Source organism: Sardina pilchardus, chromosome 9 (assembly GCF_963854185.1).
Source record: "Sardina pilchardus chromosome 9, fSarPil1.1, whole genome shotgun sequence".
NCBI lineage: Eukaryota > Metazoa > Chordata > Actinopteri > Clupeiformes > Clupeidae > Sardina > Sardina pilchardus.
The window spans coordinates 5,422,747-5,440,246 of NC_085002.1; the positions used below are offsets into that span (position 1 = coordinate 5,422,747).

Consider the following 17,500-nt stretch of genomic DNA (forward strand, 5'->3'; position numbering starts at 1 on the left):
TAGAGTAGAGTAGAGTAGAGTAGAGTAGAGTAGAGTAGAGTAGAGTAGTGTAGGGTAAAGTAGAGTAGTGTAGTGTGGTGTAGTGTAGAATAGAGTAGAGTAGAGTAGAGTAGAGACGAATAGAGTAGGGTAGAGTAGGGTAGAGTAGGAGTAGAGTAGAGTAGAGTAGAGTAGAGTAGAGTAGGAGTAGAGTAGAGTAGAATAGAGTAGAGTACAGAAGAGTAGAGTAGAGTAGAGTAGAGTAGAGTAGAGTAGGAGTAGAGTAGAGTAGAATAGAGTAGAGTACAGAAGAGTAGAGTAGAGTAGAGGCCTCCGCATACAGGCGTCGACACGAGGGAGGCGCACTCCGCTTTAAGGCCCATTCATGCTCAACGTAACCACACGTTGAGCATGTATGGGCCTTAAGACGTTCCTTTCCATCAGACACCATCGTTTTCAGAATAACCTCGCACGCCAGAGTCCAGCTTTTGCCGATACCACTGTATCGACTGCGATTCAGTTCTACAAATGTATTTTGGTTGATGGCAAAAAAATGGCTTGATCAATAAAATCTATTGTTTATTGGATGTCTGTCAGGTTTAAGACACCTGCACTTACACTCCAGATGGGGACGTTCCCTCTACTCCACCCTGCCCTGCCTCCACCTGCACTTACACTCCAGATGGGAACGTTCCCTCTACTCCACCCTGCATCCACCTGCACTTACACTCTGGTGGTCTGGAGCTTCCCTGGATATAGATTAGTGTGGATACATGAGTGTTATACTGTATTACTGATGGACTACATGTGTGGACACATGAGTATGTCACAAGGTCAGGACAGACAATGGTCTGGTGAATTAACGGGAGTGTGTTTCTCTTGTTCATGTGCATGTCAGATGAACTGTGTGCATACTTCACACACACACACACACGCCCGCACACATACGCACGCGCGCACACACACACACGCACAAGTGCACACGCGCACACACACACGCACACGCACACACACACACACACACCGTATACTTCACAAAATCTCTGTCAAAACGGCATCCATGTTGTGATTTGATGCCATGCAGAGCATTCACAAACCAGCCATCAACATTGCACACACACACACACTCAAATCAAACTCAAGAAACTCATCATGTGAAGAGAAGCTACATGCATCTTTCCATAATCAACAAAACCATCACAAACAAACAAACAAACACAACCAAATAAATAAATGAATAGCAAACTACGCAACACAACGCTAAACTCTTCACATGCACGATGCAGTGAATGAAGTGTGTCCTTCAACAGCAGCAACAACAAAATCATAAAATCTCTTGTTTTTCTGAACCAAAACACTACAGTACGCATGCACAGTCTTCTGACCAATCAGAAGTGATCTTGTGGTTCCCAAACTGGCTCAGAGTGCCCGTCCGAGTGCCCGCCCGGGGCTTGGGGTGAGAGACTCTGGGCACAACAGGAAGAGAGCTGGCACCCACCCGACCCAGGCCCGACCACCCACCACCCACCACCACCCTGTACCCACCACAGCGCCCACAGCTTGCCAATACGGCTAATGGAGCTCCCACACGGCCCCCACAAACATCAATCCAGCTCCAGCCAACACCAACAGTGAGCACCACCAGGGTGTGCTGGACGGAGCTGCTTGAGCTTGACTGGGCCTGTGTGTGAGCGCCTTAAGGGTGGGGTAGGCGTGGGTGGGTAGGTGGGTGGGGGCTGGATTGGGGGGGGGGGTCTCTTCACTGTGAGGATGAACAGAGGTGGAGATGGGTGGGGTGGGTGGGGGATGGGAGAGGTGGGGGTGAATGAACCTTATCAGCCTACGGCCACAATGGGATTATCCCTGAGACTCCCGCTCCACCCAGTACGTACTGCTCAGAGCTGTCTGATGCCCACCGAGAGATCCAATATACTAACAAACAAACGCCCCGTGTGTGTGTGTGTGTGTGTGTGTGTGTGTGTGTGTGTGTGTGTGTCTACGTGTGAGGGATTACTGCCTCACGGGGGCCCGGTCAGATCTGAAGAATCTTTACAGGGCTGGCTGTGTGCATGTGTGTGCGAATGTGTGTGCGTGATCTTTACAGGGCTGACCGTGTGTGTGTGTGTGTGTGTGTGTAGGGCTGGTCATGTGTGCAAGAACAGCCTGCAGAGGAACCATCTCTGAGCAGGGTAGATTAGTTCTGCCTGCAGAGAACTACAGCACAGGAACTCTCTGGGGAGCAGCTAGATGGAGCTTCTAATTCAGAGATGGAGCTTTTAATTCAGTTATGCATTATTTCTTATTTGGGAGGTCACATCGACTGCTGCTTTCATCACGAGATGTAACTGGATTGTTTCAATTCACAAACAAATGACATGTGATCTGATATTTAATTTACTACACTCTTTCTGAACATAAAAACACATTTTACATCTGCCAACTAGAACTATAAATTATGCTTTTGCGCTTTTTGGGCGTGGGCGGGGGGTTAATGAGATCAGAAATTGTGCTTTAATTGGGGGGGGGGGGGGGGAGATCAAACACTGTGCAAGATTGGGGGGGGGGCATGTTTCAATGTTGCATTTTCATTAGGCAGACGTGGAGCTGAGAGAGGTGCACTCTGGGTAAAAGCCCTTGTCTATTCACCTGGAGCAGAGTGTCTAACTTTACTACACTGCTGATAATCCACACACCCTGTCTACGTCTCCACCTAGAACCCCACCCTCCACCCCCCACCCCCTATCCACCGCACCTCCAGCTCTTCCGTCAGGCGGCTGATGAGCTGTCACCACAGAGACTCCGGAACTCCTCGCGTGTCTCCTCGGAGACGGGCAGACGAGCGGTGACTCAGAGAGGGGCTGAAACTTTCCCGGGCGCATGTCTCTAAGGACCGACCTCGGCTCCCTCACACCCAGTCACACACAGAGTAGTGTTCAGCGTGCTCAGAGAACACCTACACAGCCATTCATGAACTTTTTAATGGCCGATGGAGAAAATTGCACTTGTTTTTATCACATTTGTAGTAAACTGCACTTGGTTTTTTTATGACACTTGTACAAAACTGCACTTGTATTTATCACACTTGTAAAGTCATATTACATTTTGCAGCCTCTGTTCAGAAGCGATTTATTAGAAAATAAAACATTGTTATTGCAATATTGCCCTCTGCAGGGTATCACTTCATTTCTAGGGTCCTAAGGACAGCAGCAGGAGATGTTTGGCAATAATGTTGTGCTGGCTATCCTGGCTAATCTGCATCAGATGGATTACAGATCTTCTCTCTAAACTCAATTCCACATCTTTTTATATATTTTACTTTTATAAATATGTGTATTTTTTCCCCCTACGCTTCTGAATGCAGCAGTGGAGAGCTTACAAAAAGGCCTTGGAGCAGAAGGTTCATTCAGGTTGTCACGGCAAACATGGAACACAGATGGAGAGGAGAGGTGGAGCACAACCAATCAGAAGCAGCATGCAACACAGATGACCACGCCCACACACCCGGAGGGCGGGGCTTGGCCAGCCAACAAGCCAGTCGGGCGGCGGGAAACAGAATGACAGACAGACAGAGATCTCTACCTGAGCACCTCCGAGAGAGAGGAGTCGCTGTCATCCGACCTAAAGGGCAAAACAGCAGTAGGGTTAGGGGAGGGAGGAGGGAGGAGTCAGTTAGAGAGGGGGGGGGGGGGGGGGGCTTGTCAGGAAGCAGGCAGCTGACAGGAGGAGAGACAGGAAGAGGAGGAGACAACAGACAGAGCCCAACAGGAAGTAGGAAGCAAACAGACAGGATGTTGTGGGTGCCGCCCACGGTCATCAGCAGAGAGGAATGATCGACTCCGGTGAACACCTGCCGAGTCTCTCGTTGGTAACAACCTCACGCACGCACGCACGCGTGCACACACACACACACACAGGCCCAGCTGCAATAAAATCTGTGAAGTTTTTCTTATGAATATTTCATGGCTGCATGGGCTTCATGGCTATTTCAACAGGCAGTTCCACAGGCTGTTGAGCATTTTTCAAATGCGGTTTTTCATCAGACTTGTCCAGGGCTAACTGAAGTGGCAATAACCATTCTCTCTCTCACACACACACACACACACACACACACACACACACACACACACACACACACACACACACACACACACACACACACCTAACTGAAGTGTTCCCTGCAGCTGGGTTCTCCACTGGGCAACATTCACACCCCATCAGATGCCCTCGGAGCGCCGCGCCACGCCACGCCACGCCACGCCACGCCACGCCACGCCACGCCACGCCACGCCACGCCACGCCACGCCACGCCAGCCTGGCACCCCACAGCTGCCATTTCTGCTCATTGCTCAACTCTTCAGGACCGGTGTTCTAGTTTGACTGGTTTTCATGTTAACTGGTGATATTTGATTAACATCAGTGAATATTCAAAAAGGCCCTGCCTACTTCTTAAACGCGTTCTGCTCTGCCTCCGCCCCTTAGAGTTTGTATTTTCACAAAATGCTTTCAAGTGAGAGAAAATAATGGATAGCATATGGCTGAAAGCATCACCAGCTTATGTCTAATACATGTTCGTCTAAGCATTAATCACACAAATACGACACATGCTATGCTAATAGCAAAAAATGAAATGAAACAATGTAGCCTAGCTACCTGGCGATGGCTGGATTCGAACCGTGGATGTCGTGAAGAAAAATATCCTATCTACGGTGGCTTATACACCTACGCTACGAGCTGCTGGAATAACATGGTGATTTTTAACAATTTATTGGGCTTTTAGTCAAAGTTAACACAGGTTAACATACTGTGAGAAATATACGCCTATGTTAACTGGTGATATCACAATTTAACATGGGCATGCAAGTCTCGAAACATAGCCTAAAGTAGGCTCATCTTGCTTCAACTAGCCTAAACAGGCATGATCCCTACCACTTTATTCTGTTTTTGGGATAAAATGAACAAGTAAGGCAAAAATGTGATCATTTCATTGTTAAATTGTGAATCATCTCACAGAATGTCACATGCGTATCTCGAACAGATTTTTAAAAGGCTATGCTGCTCGTAGCCTGTTGCAAAACATTCTTCAGATGTATTGCTAATGAACGTAAGCTATACTTAAATATTGATCGGCTGACAAACATTGTCACAACATAACATATAGCTATTCATTTATTGGGAAGACCACCATGTATTAAATATCCTAACTTCATTTCAGCAGATTTGTGGCGCAATCGAGTAAGGGCGTACAGATACAAATCTTGACGTTTTAATGAGCAGTTCGAGGCCCAGTGATCTTCGTGTTTTTTGCATTAGATAACGTGTTTCTGTCCCTCAAAATGAACAACGTTTGGAATGAGGTCATGCCCGTTTGTTGTTACTGTAGCCTATGACATAAATCTGTATTATTTAAGGCTTGCATTCCTGTGTTTGCTCATGTCATGAGCCATCCCACTTAACGTGGACGTCATGATTTCAGTAGGCTATAATAAGCTACGTTAGCTCACAGTTGCTCACTGTTTACCGTAGTGCAGTGGTAAAGACGCAGCTGATGGACCATTTTGCCCACGCGAGACTCATGTTCGAAACCCAACAAAACCTTGTTGTTTTACTTGAACAATTCCTTTTTCTAGAGCATCTTGTGTGGTTTATGCTTAAGCACACCTGCATGAATCGGTGATGTCGGCATGTTTTTGGCAAGATCTTTATTCCCAATTATCTCGCTCACTGCAGCTTCCTGAAAATGTGAATCTCCAGCACTCGAGGGGCGGAGGCAGAGCAGAGCGCTGTTAACAAGTAGGGAGGGTTCTTGTTGAATATTCAGTGATTTTATGCAAATATCACAATCTGAACTGATCACAAGATAACATGGTACACCGGCAACAGAATCGCCGGGGCAACTATCTCAGAAACACAGAGAACTTCTGGGCAGAACATCTCACAGCCTTTAGAACATCAGCATCAAAGCACAGAAACAGGGAACACCTCGAGAGCTGAGGAACCTCAGGGGAGAACACTGTGTGTGTGTGTGTGTGTGTGTGTGTGTGTTTGCAAATAAATGTACACATACATATGGGTGGTGAATACATGTGTGAGTGTATATGTGTGTGTATATGTGTGTGTGTGTGTGTGTGTGTGTGTGTGTGTGTGTGTGATCTATCTCCAGAGTTTCCATTGGCTCTCCCTACAGGACAAGAGAGAACTCTCCTATACACTCGCTTCTCTACAGGCCTAATTGGGGTCAGGGGAATGGACCTACACAACAAACAAAGTTCATCTGAAGTATAGCCTGCTCAGTTTTATTCCTTCATCTAAATCACACATACACATACACGCACACACATACACACACACACACACACACAGTAGAGAGATGGGACGCTGCAGGCTAGTGCACTCCCACTCTGGTTCATGCCCGACTGTACTATGCTATGATATGCTATGCGCTATGCTAAGCTGTACCGTGCTATGCTACTATATGCTATACTGTGCTATGCTATGCTGTACCGTGCTATACTACTGTATGCTATACTGTGCTATGCTATGCTGTACCGTGCTATGCTACTGTATGCTATACTGTGCTACGCTATGCTGTATTGTGCTATGCTACTGTATGCTATACTGTGCTATGCTATGTGCTATGCGGTACTGCGCTAGTCTCTCTGCACTCACTATGAATTACAGTAATCAGAGGCCCTGTGTTTCAAAAGCTCCCCACCCCTCTTAAATTCATCATTTCACACACACACACACACACACACACACACACACACACAGACACACACAGACACAGAGAATAATTAGTTCTCAACTGATGCTGATGACACCTGACTCTGAATACTGGCTGTAAATGAGGTCTGGTACTGTGCTCTGACTATAATGGAGCCTGTGTGGACCCAAGGGCTGCTAATGCGATCATTATTTACCTTCTACTCCAGTGCGCGTGGGAAGCTAATCTCTGCATCAATCAGGCTCGGCATCTCGCCAGAATTACAGACACTATATTTAAGATGTTAAGATGTTGTTATTGCGAGATGATGAAACACAAGCACAAACATCCCTGTGGCTCCAGACCGTCATGAAAGCCAAACAGCAGAGAGCAATGCTGGAGAAAGAGTTCTCTCTCTGAGACAAAACAGTAGAGAGTCACATCCAGTGTGTCTAACTGGCGGACAAACACAAGCTAAATCCTGCGCTGCTAATGGCCCCTTCACACACACACACACACCCACACAGAGTCTGGTGGGCAGGAAGAGCCCCAATCCACCTGACAGCGGAAAGCAATTTCCACCCACACACACACACACACACACACTCATTCACTCTCTCACTCGTACACACACAGACATACTGTGCACACACAGACACAAACACACAAGCAAACGCACACACACCACACACACACACACACACACACACACACACACACACACACACGCACACACAGAACACTCCACACACTTCAGGTTGAAAGTAGCTAAAGTGCAATCCAATGCTGGACAAGTCAGATGATCCGTTTAAAGGTCTGTAGCAATCTCGGCCGCTGTTGATTCAATTTCCCCACCACCACGCGGGCAACACAAACATCCGCAGAAGGAGGACTAATTGCTCGGCCTGACCCAATTTACCTACTCCTGCTCGGGTAATGAGAATCAACGGGACCCCGGGAGCTGGTGACAGCTAGCGCTAACGCTAGCGCTTCCTCATTAGCCATGGCTCTCAGGAGCTAGCGGGCCGCTAATGGAGCCCACACCCGGTGGGTGTGCACGCAGACACGCAGACACGCACACACACACACACACACACAAGCCGCTTTCACACACACACACACACACACACACACACACACACACACACACACAGGAGCGGAGCCAGCGGGGCCTCGTCACTGTTCTATTCCCAGCCGCTGTAAACCAGGAAGCCCACAGGATCCGTCCTGCTTGTTTCCAAGCAGCTGTCACACGAGGGGGGGGAAGCTTTTAGTCCCGATCGGCAGGAGGTGAGCGACACTTCAGCCTAACAAGCAACAGGACGTGGGCTTAGAGTCAGTCCTCGTGTGCTCCCGGTAGACAGACAACCGGGCCGGCTCTGGGCCACATAAGAGCCAGACTGGGGCCGGATCAGGGAGAGATAGGGGCTGACACCGCTCCAACGCAACGCAAGCTTCTACTTGATGCTCAGGGTCACTTCTAGGAGTTCCATTCCGACACAGACACTTGCTTGCAGATTGCGACAGTATCACTGTGTTGTCATTGTTGTTTTACCCTACTGTGGGCATGAGAGATACACACTACACAGTTCCTATCCTCTATCTCTTGTACACTATACGGCAGAACTGACAATAAAGTCGACTTTGTCTGGGTCTGAAACTGCGACAATAATACCAGCTTCTACCAGATGCTCAAGGTCTCTTCTAGAAGTTCCATTCTGGAACTGAAACAATCGAACAAAAGCCGCCGCTTCCAACTCATTTCAGATCACTAAAACATTTAGTCAACTGATGAGTAATCCTCCTGTCAGATAAGGCACTTACAGGTTCAGCATTAAATGGATGAGTCATTAAATGTGTGTGTGTGTGTGTGTGTGTGTGTCCATGTCTATATGAGAGAGAGAGGTAGAGAGAGAGAGAGAGAGAGAGAGAGAGAGAGAGAGAGAGAGAGAGAGAGAGTGTGTGTGTGTGCGTCTACACGTGAGAGTGTGTGTGTGCAGTACATACTTGTCCAGTGCGGAGCCCTGGCTCTGGTTGCTGGTGAGTCTGGAGAAGACGTTCCGGTCGTTGCGAGTGCGGAGCGGGGGGGAGGAGGGCGGGGTGTAGCCCACCTCAGGCCTGGGGAGGGAAGAGCGAGACGGGGGGTGGGTCGCACTGAGTTGTCCAACACCCCCAGCTCCATTTAGCACCTCACTCAGCCATGCACACAGTCATCATCATCATCATCATCATAATAACACATTTGATTTGTATTGCCCTTTATATTATGCCAATCTCAAAGTGCTACAGAGCAGCGGTTTAAATAAATATATATATATAATATAAATGTTATATATTTAAAAAAAAAAAAAAAAACAATCTTCTTAAACCGCTGCTCTGTAGCACTTTGAGATTGCCATAATATAAAGGGCAATAAAAATAAAATGCATCATATATATAAAAATATATTATAAAAACAGAAAACACACACACACTACCTACACAGATGAGGCCAGTTAGCGCAAGTGAGAGATAACAATTTCCATTAATCCACTTACAAGATGCGCATATACATTGTGACATAGAAACAGAAAATGTAACGTGAAATGTGTGTGTTACCACCTACAGTAGATTCATCACTTTGTATAACACAGTGTGTTTGTGAATGCATTTACATGATACAAAAACCATTCAGCAATTTTATCGTTTCATTCCAAGCAGCAGCGAGATCTTTAATCAGTGTGTTGAAGTAATGAATGTCACCTGTAGGGTGATCCTCGATCATAAGACTTCCTCCGGGTCAATGGAGATGTGTCTGCACCCCTGGACTGTCGAGGACTAACACACACACACACACACACACACACACACACACACACACACACACACAGAAAACAGAATGTGAGATTAAAAATGTCATTTGCTTGTTTTGTTCTCTCAAATGAGACCACAGGGGTGGAAAATAGCTAAATTAAATTGTTCAAAAGCTGGAAAGAACGTGATCCTCAACAGCCTGCAGCTTTGTCTCGGTCTCTCCATCTCACACACACACACACACACACAGAGCACCAATAATTTCGGTGTTTCTGTTCCATTTCACCCAGACACCCAGCACACCTCTGAGTGCGTGCAGGCCGTTCAGCACCAGTGGAGACTCCAGCCGAGTGGACACCAACGACCTCAACTCACAACAACTCACAGCAACTCACACCAACGACCTCAACTCACAACGACTCACAGCAACTCACAGCAACTCACAGCAACTCACAGCAACTCACAGCAACTCACAGCAACTCACAGCAACTCACAGCAACTCACAGCAACTCCGCCTCACGACAACAACACATGTCACACTGCATGGGCTCTGTCTGGAGGACAATCAATTCTAGAATATTCTAGAGTCTTCCAGAAGTCTGAGAGGGAATATCTTCTAGAGTACTTCAATCTAGAAAAAAATCTAGAATCTTCTTCCCAAGCTTCGCCATATCACCTGGCGGACACATTTAACCTGAATCTTCAAATACTCAAAAGTAGCCTGTCAGTCATTCCTAAAGTAAAGAGGAATGACAAATAGCAAAGGGCAAGGACGTTCACCTCCCTGGTGAATGAGAGTGTAACAGAAGAGCTACACCAGACGCGTAACTGAAGAGTTCCGTTCCAGCGTATGCTGCAGCAGCTAATAATCACTATAATCAATGAAAGTAGCTACACCAGATGCGACAGCGGGGCGTACATTCGGAAAAAATAGACCAGTCCAACTGAACGCTTCAGTTACGCGCCAGGTGTGTCTCCTCTGTAACGACGGAGCACACAGGGACCTGGGTGGCAGGTGAACTGTAAACTGTGAACGAAAACGGACGAGGCGAAGCGGAACTCACAAGGTGTGTCCGCGGACGGGGAGGCTGATGGTGCGGGACACGCGCTCCCTGGACAGGATCTCGCGCGTGGAGAAGGCCAGCCCGTTCTCCTGGATGTCCGTGAGGGAGGCCAGCGACTTGGTGATGTTCTTAGTGGTGGGGTCCAGCAGGGGGCCCAGGTACTCCGCAGATACCGCCTTTATCTGCGCACACAGACTGGACTCCACCTACACACACACACACGCACACACACACACACACACACACACACACACACGAGCACAGAGACACAGAGACACACACACACACAGAGACATACACACACAAAACACCAACTCAACACACACACACAAAACACAAAACACACACACACACACACACACACACACACACACACACACACACACACACACACACACACACACACACACACACACACACACACACACACACACACACACACACACACACACACACACACACACACACACACAAACACACACACACACACACACACACACATCAGCCATTAGTCATTGGTTACACCAGTTACACCAGTCATTGATTACACAATTACTGACCAGCTGTGACAGGGTTCCTAGAAGCGGCAACAGACTACACATAAACGTAAATGTAAACAACAACATAATCATACTAAACATAAACAACTTGTTCAGCTTTACAACAGTCATTTCCATTGCAAGTGGAGACATTTATACTTGTTTTTAGAATTGCTTTTAAAAGCTTAAAATGTTTACCATGTTATAAGTTGCTTTGGTTAAAAAGCGTCAGCCAAATGTAATGCATTGTAATGTAATGTAATGTTATAGCTACTCATAGTTTTTAAATGAACAATAATGAGTTTGAGGCTCCTTTGGATTCCAATGGTCTAATGCAACAGGCTCCACTACTGCTGGCCTCTTACTGCAGAGATGAGAGAGGGGCTCAGCGTGCGTTGCACATTACATAGACTGTGCTATACTGCCATCTGCTGGTTAAAGGAAAGAGCTGAAAGCCTGAAACTCTGATTCCATGTTCTTATTGAGACTTTACTTCAGTCACACATAAAGTGGACGTAGAACCTCTTTCCCTTCACCTGAAAGTGAATCCACATCTCCATGTGACAACTTCAGTACATCACTGCATAGAGAGAGGTGTGTGTGTGTGTGTGTGTGTGTGTGTGTGTGTGTGTGTGTGTGTGTGTGTGTGTGTGTGTGTGTGTGTGTGTGTGTGTCTATTGGTTTGTTATAAACATGGAGTGAGCAGGTGAGTTGTGTACCTTTAGTTTGAAGTCATCCTGACTGGCTGAGCTCTTCATCAGAGAGAGGCTACAAAGAAAAAACAGACAGGAACATTTCACAAAACTACACACTGCACAAACCTACACACACACACAGCACAACACTACACACTGCACAAACCCTACACACTGCACATACATTAACACATGGACTCCATATGGTGACGCATACAGTACATACACACACACACACACACACACACACACACTAACCTGCCCTCTGATGCCTGGCTGAACTCAGAGGCCTCTTCGTCAGTACTTGCGTAGCCATTCTCTGAAAGAAAGTAACACACACACACACACATTATTAGACATTGTATACACATGTTTCATACACACTCATGTCCTGTCCTAAATACAGGGGGCCCAGACTCAGTATTGTGTTTCAGTATACCAACCTGTTCAGTATTATGTCAGTATTAAGTCTACAGGCCTGTGCTGGTAACCTAATTGTGCATTGTGTACGAGCATGCTTAGTACGAGCATGTTTAGTACGAGCATGTTAGTATAGAGCATGTTTAGTATACTGACCCAGCTGTATGTTCTGTATGAACATGTTTAGCATACTAACCCAGCTGTACGTTGTGTATGAACATGTTTAGCATACTAACCCAGCTGTGCGTTGTGTATGAGCATGTTTAGTATAAAGCATGTTTAGTATACTTACCCAGCTGTGCGTTGTGTATGAGCATGTGTTTAGTATACTAACCCAGCTGGGTGTTTAGTATGGAGCATGTTTAGTATACTAACCCAGCTGTGCGTTGTGTATGGAGCATGTTAAGTATACTAACCCAGCTGTGCGTTGTGTATGAGCATGTGTAGTATACTAACCCAGCTGCGCGTTGTGTATGAGCATTTGTTTAGTATACTAACCCAGCTGCGCGTTGTGTATGAACACATTTAGCATACAAACCCAGCTGTGCGTTGTGTATGAGCATGTGTTTAGTATACTAACCCAACTGTGCGTTGTGTATGAGCACGTTTAGTATACTATGAGCACGTATAGTATATTAACCCAGCTGTGCGTTGTGTATGAGCATGTCTTTAGTATACTAACCCAGCTGTGCCTTGTGCATGAGCACGTTTAGTATACTAGGAGCATGTTTAGTATACTAGGAGCATGTTTAGTATACTAACCCAGCTGTGCATTGTGTATGAGCACGTGCAGTTCAGGGATGCACTCGCCCTTCTCCCTCAGGGCCTCCAGGATCATGTGATTGTGTGACGAGCCAATCACGTCCGTCTGTCTCAGCTGACCTTCCAGCAGTCGGATCTGAGCCTCCTTCTGAGCCACCTGCAGCCCCTGCGCTCACACACACACACACACACACACACACACACACACACACACACACACACACTTTACAAACCATGCAAACCAAATGTCTGAGCCTCTCATCCTGCTCCAACACTAACAGTAAATATGTTTACCCATAAACACACACTCACTGATGTCTGTGAGCACAATGCGCCTTTATTTGCTCATTGAGCACTTACAAAAACAATAAACATAAATGCAGGCGCGCACACACACACACACACACACACACACACACACACACACACACACACACACACTGTGTGTGTAGAATAGATATTGTCTGCACCTATTTTGGAGCCGCTAGTGCTTCCTGACATCAACAGACATAAACAAAAACACAAATGCAAACAGACAGAAACCTGTTGCCTACAGAGGAGCCGCTGCTGCTCTCTCCCATCAAGTTCTTGTTTATAAAATACTTAATCTCACTCAGATTATTTTTACGCTCGGATATCGGAGCACTTCAGTTGCACTCCCAGTGTAGTCTGGAAAATCCAGAGCCTGGCAATCTAGAAAGATTAAGGGTCTGGGCACAAACAATCTAATGGCCCAACCAACGGGAGGGGTGGCAGCAAGCATGCATTTGAAAATCTCACTGCACGCAATTGGATAACACTGTGACCAATGTTTACTCTGACTGATGCCGGACTTCGACGCAATTGGATAACACTACAACTAATGTTTTCTGACTTCCAATGTTGCAGCGCTGTCATCAGTTTAGCTCGCCTCTGGCCCGCCTATATCAGATACACCGGTTTGATTGGTTTCGCAGATGCAAGTGGTAAAAGTAACGTGCATCATTGCTCATTGCCCGAGTGTCTTGCAGAGACTATTTGTATTGTGCTCTCGCGAGAACTCTGGATTTGCAAGGTGCTCCCTGTGTAGGCTGTCTGTCTGTGTGCTGATTGTGCTGCTCACCTTGTCTATGGAGGCCTTGAGGAAGTGGTCCAGGAGATGCCGTGCCTCAGCCAGCGAGCACGAGCTGATGACCACCGACGTGTCCACTGAGTCCAGCTCATCCTGTAGGAAACACCCAGGCTTTTATAGGCCTCGCTCACGCTACGCTAACAGTAGCATTTCACAGCCGTTCAATGGAGGACTCTGAATGCCAGAACAGCCGCCATGTGTTATAAATCCTTACAACAAACAAATGTTTCAGGGGGAAAAAAACAATGCACAAGATCCCACGGTGGCAAAATCTTTTTGGAAAACATGGAGGGATTACACACTGACCTGGATTTAGACACATTAACTACAGAGGCAAATAAACAGTTCAAAATACACATAACATAATAGCATTACGCAATAAAGATCCATGGAGCTCTCAGTGATTAAACACAATGTGCAGTTTCAGGCCAAGACATTGTGTAAATAAGCCACTGGTATAAAGGCCTTCTGGCACAACCAGCCCTGGGTAGTAGCAACAACAGATGAATTATACAATGACTGCAGGCGGTCAGACACGTAGGCCCACACACAGTGGGAGGGAACTGAAATAACGGTGTCATACACTAGAACTGCTTATGGCATTCAAGGCACCCAAAAATGATGCATAGAAAAACTTTTATTTGACTACTTAAACATGCTTACGCGTTTCAGCCAAGCTGGCCTTCATCAGAGCAGAAGCATGTTTAAGTAGTCAAATAAAAGTTTTTATATGCATCATTTTTGAGTGCCTCGGATTTAGATTCTTTTTCTGATTCCCTGCACCGAAGAGCACCAAAAAGGATTTACACCTTGTGAACACACACACACACACACACACACACACACACACACACACACACACACACACACACACACACACACACACACACACACACACACACACACACACACACACACACACACACACACACACACACACACACACACACACACACACACACACACACACACACACACACACACACACACACACACACACACACACACACACACACACACACACACACACACACACACACACACACTCCTTGCCTTGCTCTCCTCGATCTGCACGATGGTGGCCTGGCAGTCAGAGAGGCTGTCGTTGATGTAGTCGATGTTGGCGTTGAACACCTCGATCTCCTCGTTCATCTCCTGCACGGCACGCTCCTGCTCCGCCTCCTGCCCCGGAGACCTGTCACTCAACAGCAGCTCGCGCTTGCGCAACAGCACCTCCTGCTGCACAGACAGCTCCTCGCGTTTCTGAGGGGGACCACAGAGAAGAGAAGCGTCAGAGAAGCGCTTGAACTCAAGTCACGTTGTGCCTCCGTAATTGAGCGTCGTGTCAGAGTGTCGAACTCAAACTGATCAAAGGAGACCACAGAGAGAGACAGATTTGTGTAAGTGATACACACACACACGCACAGGCACACGCACACACGCACACACCACACACACACACGCACACAGACACACACCCTATCACCCAATTCTTACTCCTGTTTTTTGCTGCCACCTCACACTGATGTACCACTCCTTCTTAAGTATTTTTGGGGTTTTGTTTTTCTCTGATGGTCTTGTGTTCTTGTATGTTATATTGTATGTAGCAACAGCGTTGGCAACACTGTTGCCATACAGTCATGCTAATAAAGCAAGTTTAAATTTGACTTTGACAGATAAGAGAGACAGACGTGGAGTCAGAGAAGCGCTCGAACTCAAGTCACGTTGTGCTTCCGTAATTGAGCGTCGTGTCAGAGTATCGAACTCCAACTGATCAAAAGAGACAAGAGACAAAAGCAGGAGACGGAACACAGCATGCTGAGGAGACGACGCCTCCGGAAGGCTCCGGAAACGAGCCACAGACAGAGAGAGAGCGGCAGGAGCGACTGCACGCTCTAGACTTCAGTACAGGAGCATGACACGGCAGCAGATGTGACAAGCCAATGAACAAAAACTATTCTAAAATCCATCACAAAGGGACATAAGCTCAGTGTAGCATCACTGCTAACATGCACATCAACGATTCACTAGCATCCACAGACAAGCTGTGAGAATAGGTGAATAGGTGAGCATCAACCTTATAGGATAAGGACATGAAGGGGCCACAAAATGGTAACAAAATCATTTTAAAAAGGCTCATTGCGTGAAGTTTCTTTTTTGTTTTGGCAAGTAGCCAAACGATAAGATACCTCTCGGTGTCTGGTCCTGTTTACCCTGTCGAGAACTATTTTTCGATAATGATTGGTGGACAATACATTATCCCTTACATTTAATCACACTTATGATTAAAGCATAGATTATTAAATCTGTAAAGTGTACCTTTAAGATAAAGGGATACATTAATGTGTAAAGTACACTTTGGCGATTAAAGCATAAATTATCAATCTGTAAAGCGCACCTTTGCGATTAAAGCATAGATTACTAATCTGTAAAGTGCACCTTGATGAGACGGTCCATGTCGGCCTCTACGTTGCTGATGGTCATCCTCTGCATGACGATGTCGGTCACCCTCCTCTCCAGCGTCTGCCACTTCTGCCGCGCCGACTTGGAGAACGGGGTGTTCACTCCCTTCCGCTGGAACTTCTTACGGCTGCTGTGGGGAGACAGTGGAGACAGTGGAGACAGTGGAGTCAGTGGGGTCAGCTTTAGCTACTTAGGACACTCTCTCTAGTACATAATATGTGAGACGGACGGATACTGCCCCAGTGTGCATCCACTGCCACCTTTTCTTGGCATTTGTTATAGCAACTTTAGAATGATGGGGTTTGTTGGGGTTTGTTGGGGCAACTACAGAATGTTGGGGTTTGTTGGGGCAACTACAGAATGTTGGGGTTTGTTGGGTCACCTACAGAATGTTGGGGTTTGTTGGGGCAACTACAGAATGTTGGGGTTTGTTGGGGCAACTAAAGAATGTTGGGGTTTGTTGGGGCAACTACAGAATGTTGGGGTTTGTTGGGGCAACTACAGAATGTTGGGGTTTGTTGGGGCAACTACAGAATGTTGGGGTTTGTTGCCGTTGGCTGGGGCAACTTTAGAATGTTGGGGTTTGTTGGCGTTTGCTGGGGCGAGCTCACCCCACCCCAACCCCGCTCCTGCTCCCATTGCCCCTGCTCACCTGGCTGTGCGCCCCCCACTGACGGGCTCGCCCAGGTATCCGTTGACCTTGCTGTTCCACTGGCGCACGATGCTGGACACGGAGCGCGAGGACTCGGGTTCAGACGAGGTGGCAGTGCTGGCCGAGAGCTCGGCCCCGGAGTCGGCGCTGTGTGGTCGCCGTGGCAACCTGCCGGCCACACGCTCGGACATCGGCTTGGCCAGCCTCCGCAGGGCGGTCACCTCCTGGGTCTTCCGGCGCAGGACCATCTCCTGCTGCCGCTTCTGCGATTCTAGAGCACGGATCTGATACTGGGGGGGGGGGGGGGGGGGGCAGTTAC

At 47.2% G+C, this 17,500-nt stretch overlaps 1 protein-coding gene across 1 annotated transcript in view; it reads right to left on the minus strand.

The window, feature by feature from the left end:
* Positions 1-17,500, minus strand: part of kif21b (kinesin family member 21B) — a 110,052-nt gene that overhangs the window by 24,537 nt on the left and 68,015 nt on the right. The window contains exons 17-26 of the mRNA XM_062545384.1: positions 17,182-17,471; positions 16,506-16,659; positions 15,120-15,329; positions 14,058-14,159; positions 12,956-13,121; positions 12,032-12,092; positions 11,798-11,846; positions 10,540-10,745; positions 9,425-9,499; positions 8,690-8,800 (exon numbers count right to left, since the gene is read on the minus strand). Of these exons, the coding sequence (XP_062401368.1) occupies positions 8,690-8,800; positions 9,425-9,499; positions 10,540-10,745; positions 11,798-11,846; positions 12,032-12,092; positions 12,956-13,121; positions 14,058-14,159; positions 15,120-15,329; positions 16,506-16,659; positions 17,182-17,471 (1,424 nt within the window). The remainder of the gene's footprint in view (positions 1-8,689; positions 8,801-9,424; positions 9,500-10,539; positions 10,746-11,797; positions 11,847-12,031; positions 12,093-12,955; positions 13,122-14,057; positions 14,160-15,119; positions 15,330-16,505; positions 16,660-17,181; positions 17,472-17,500) is intronic.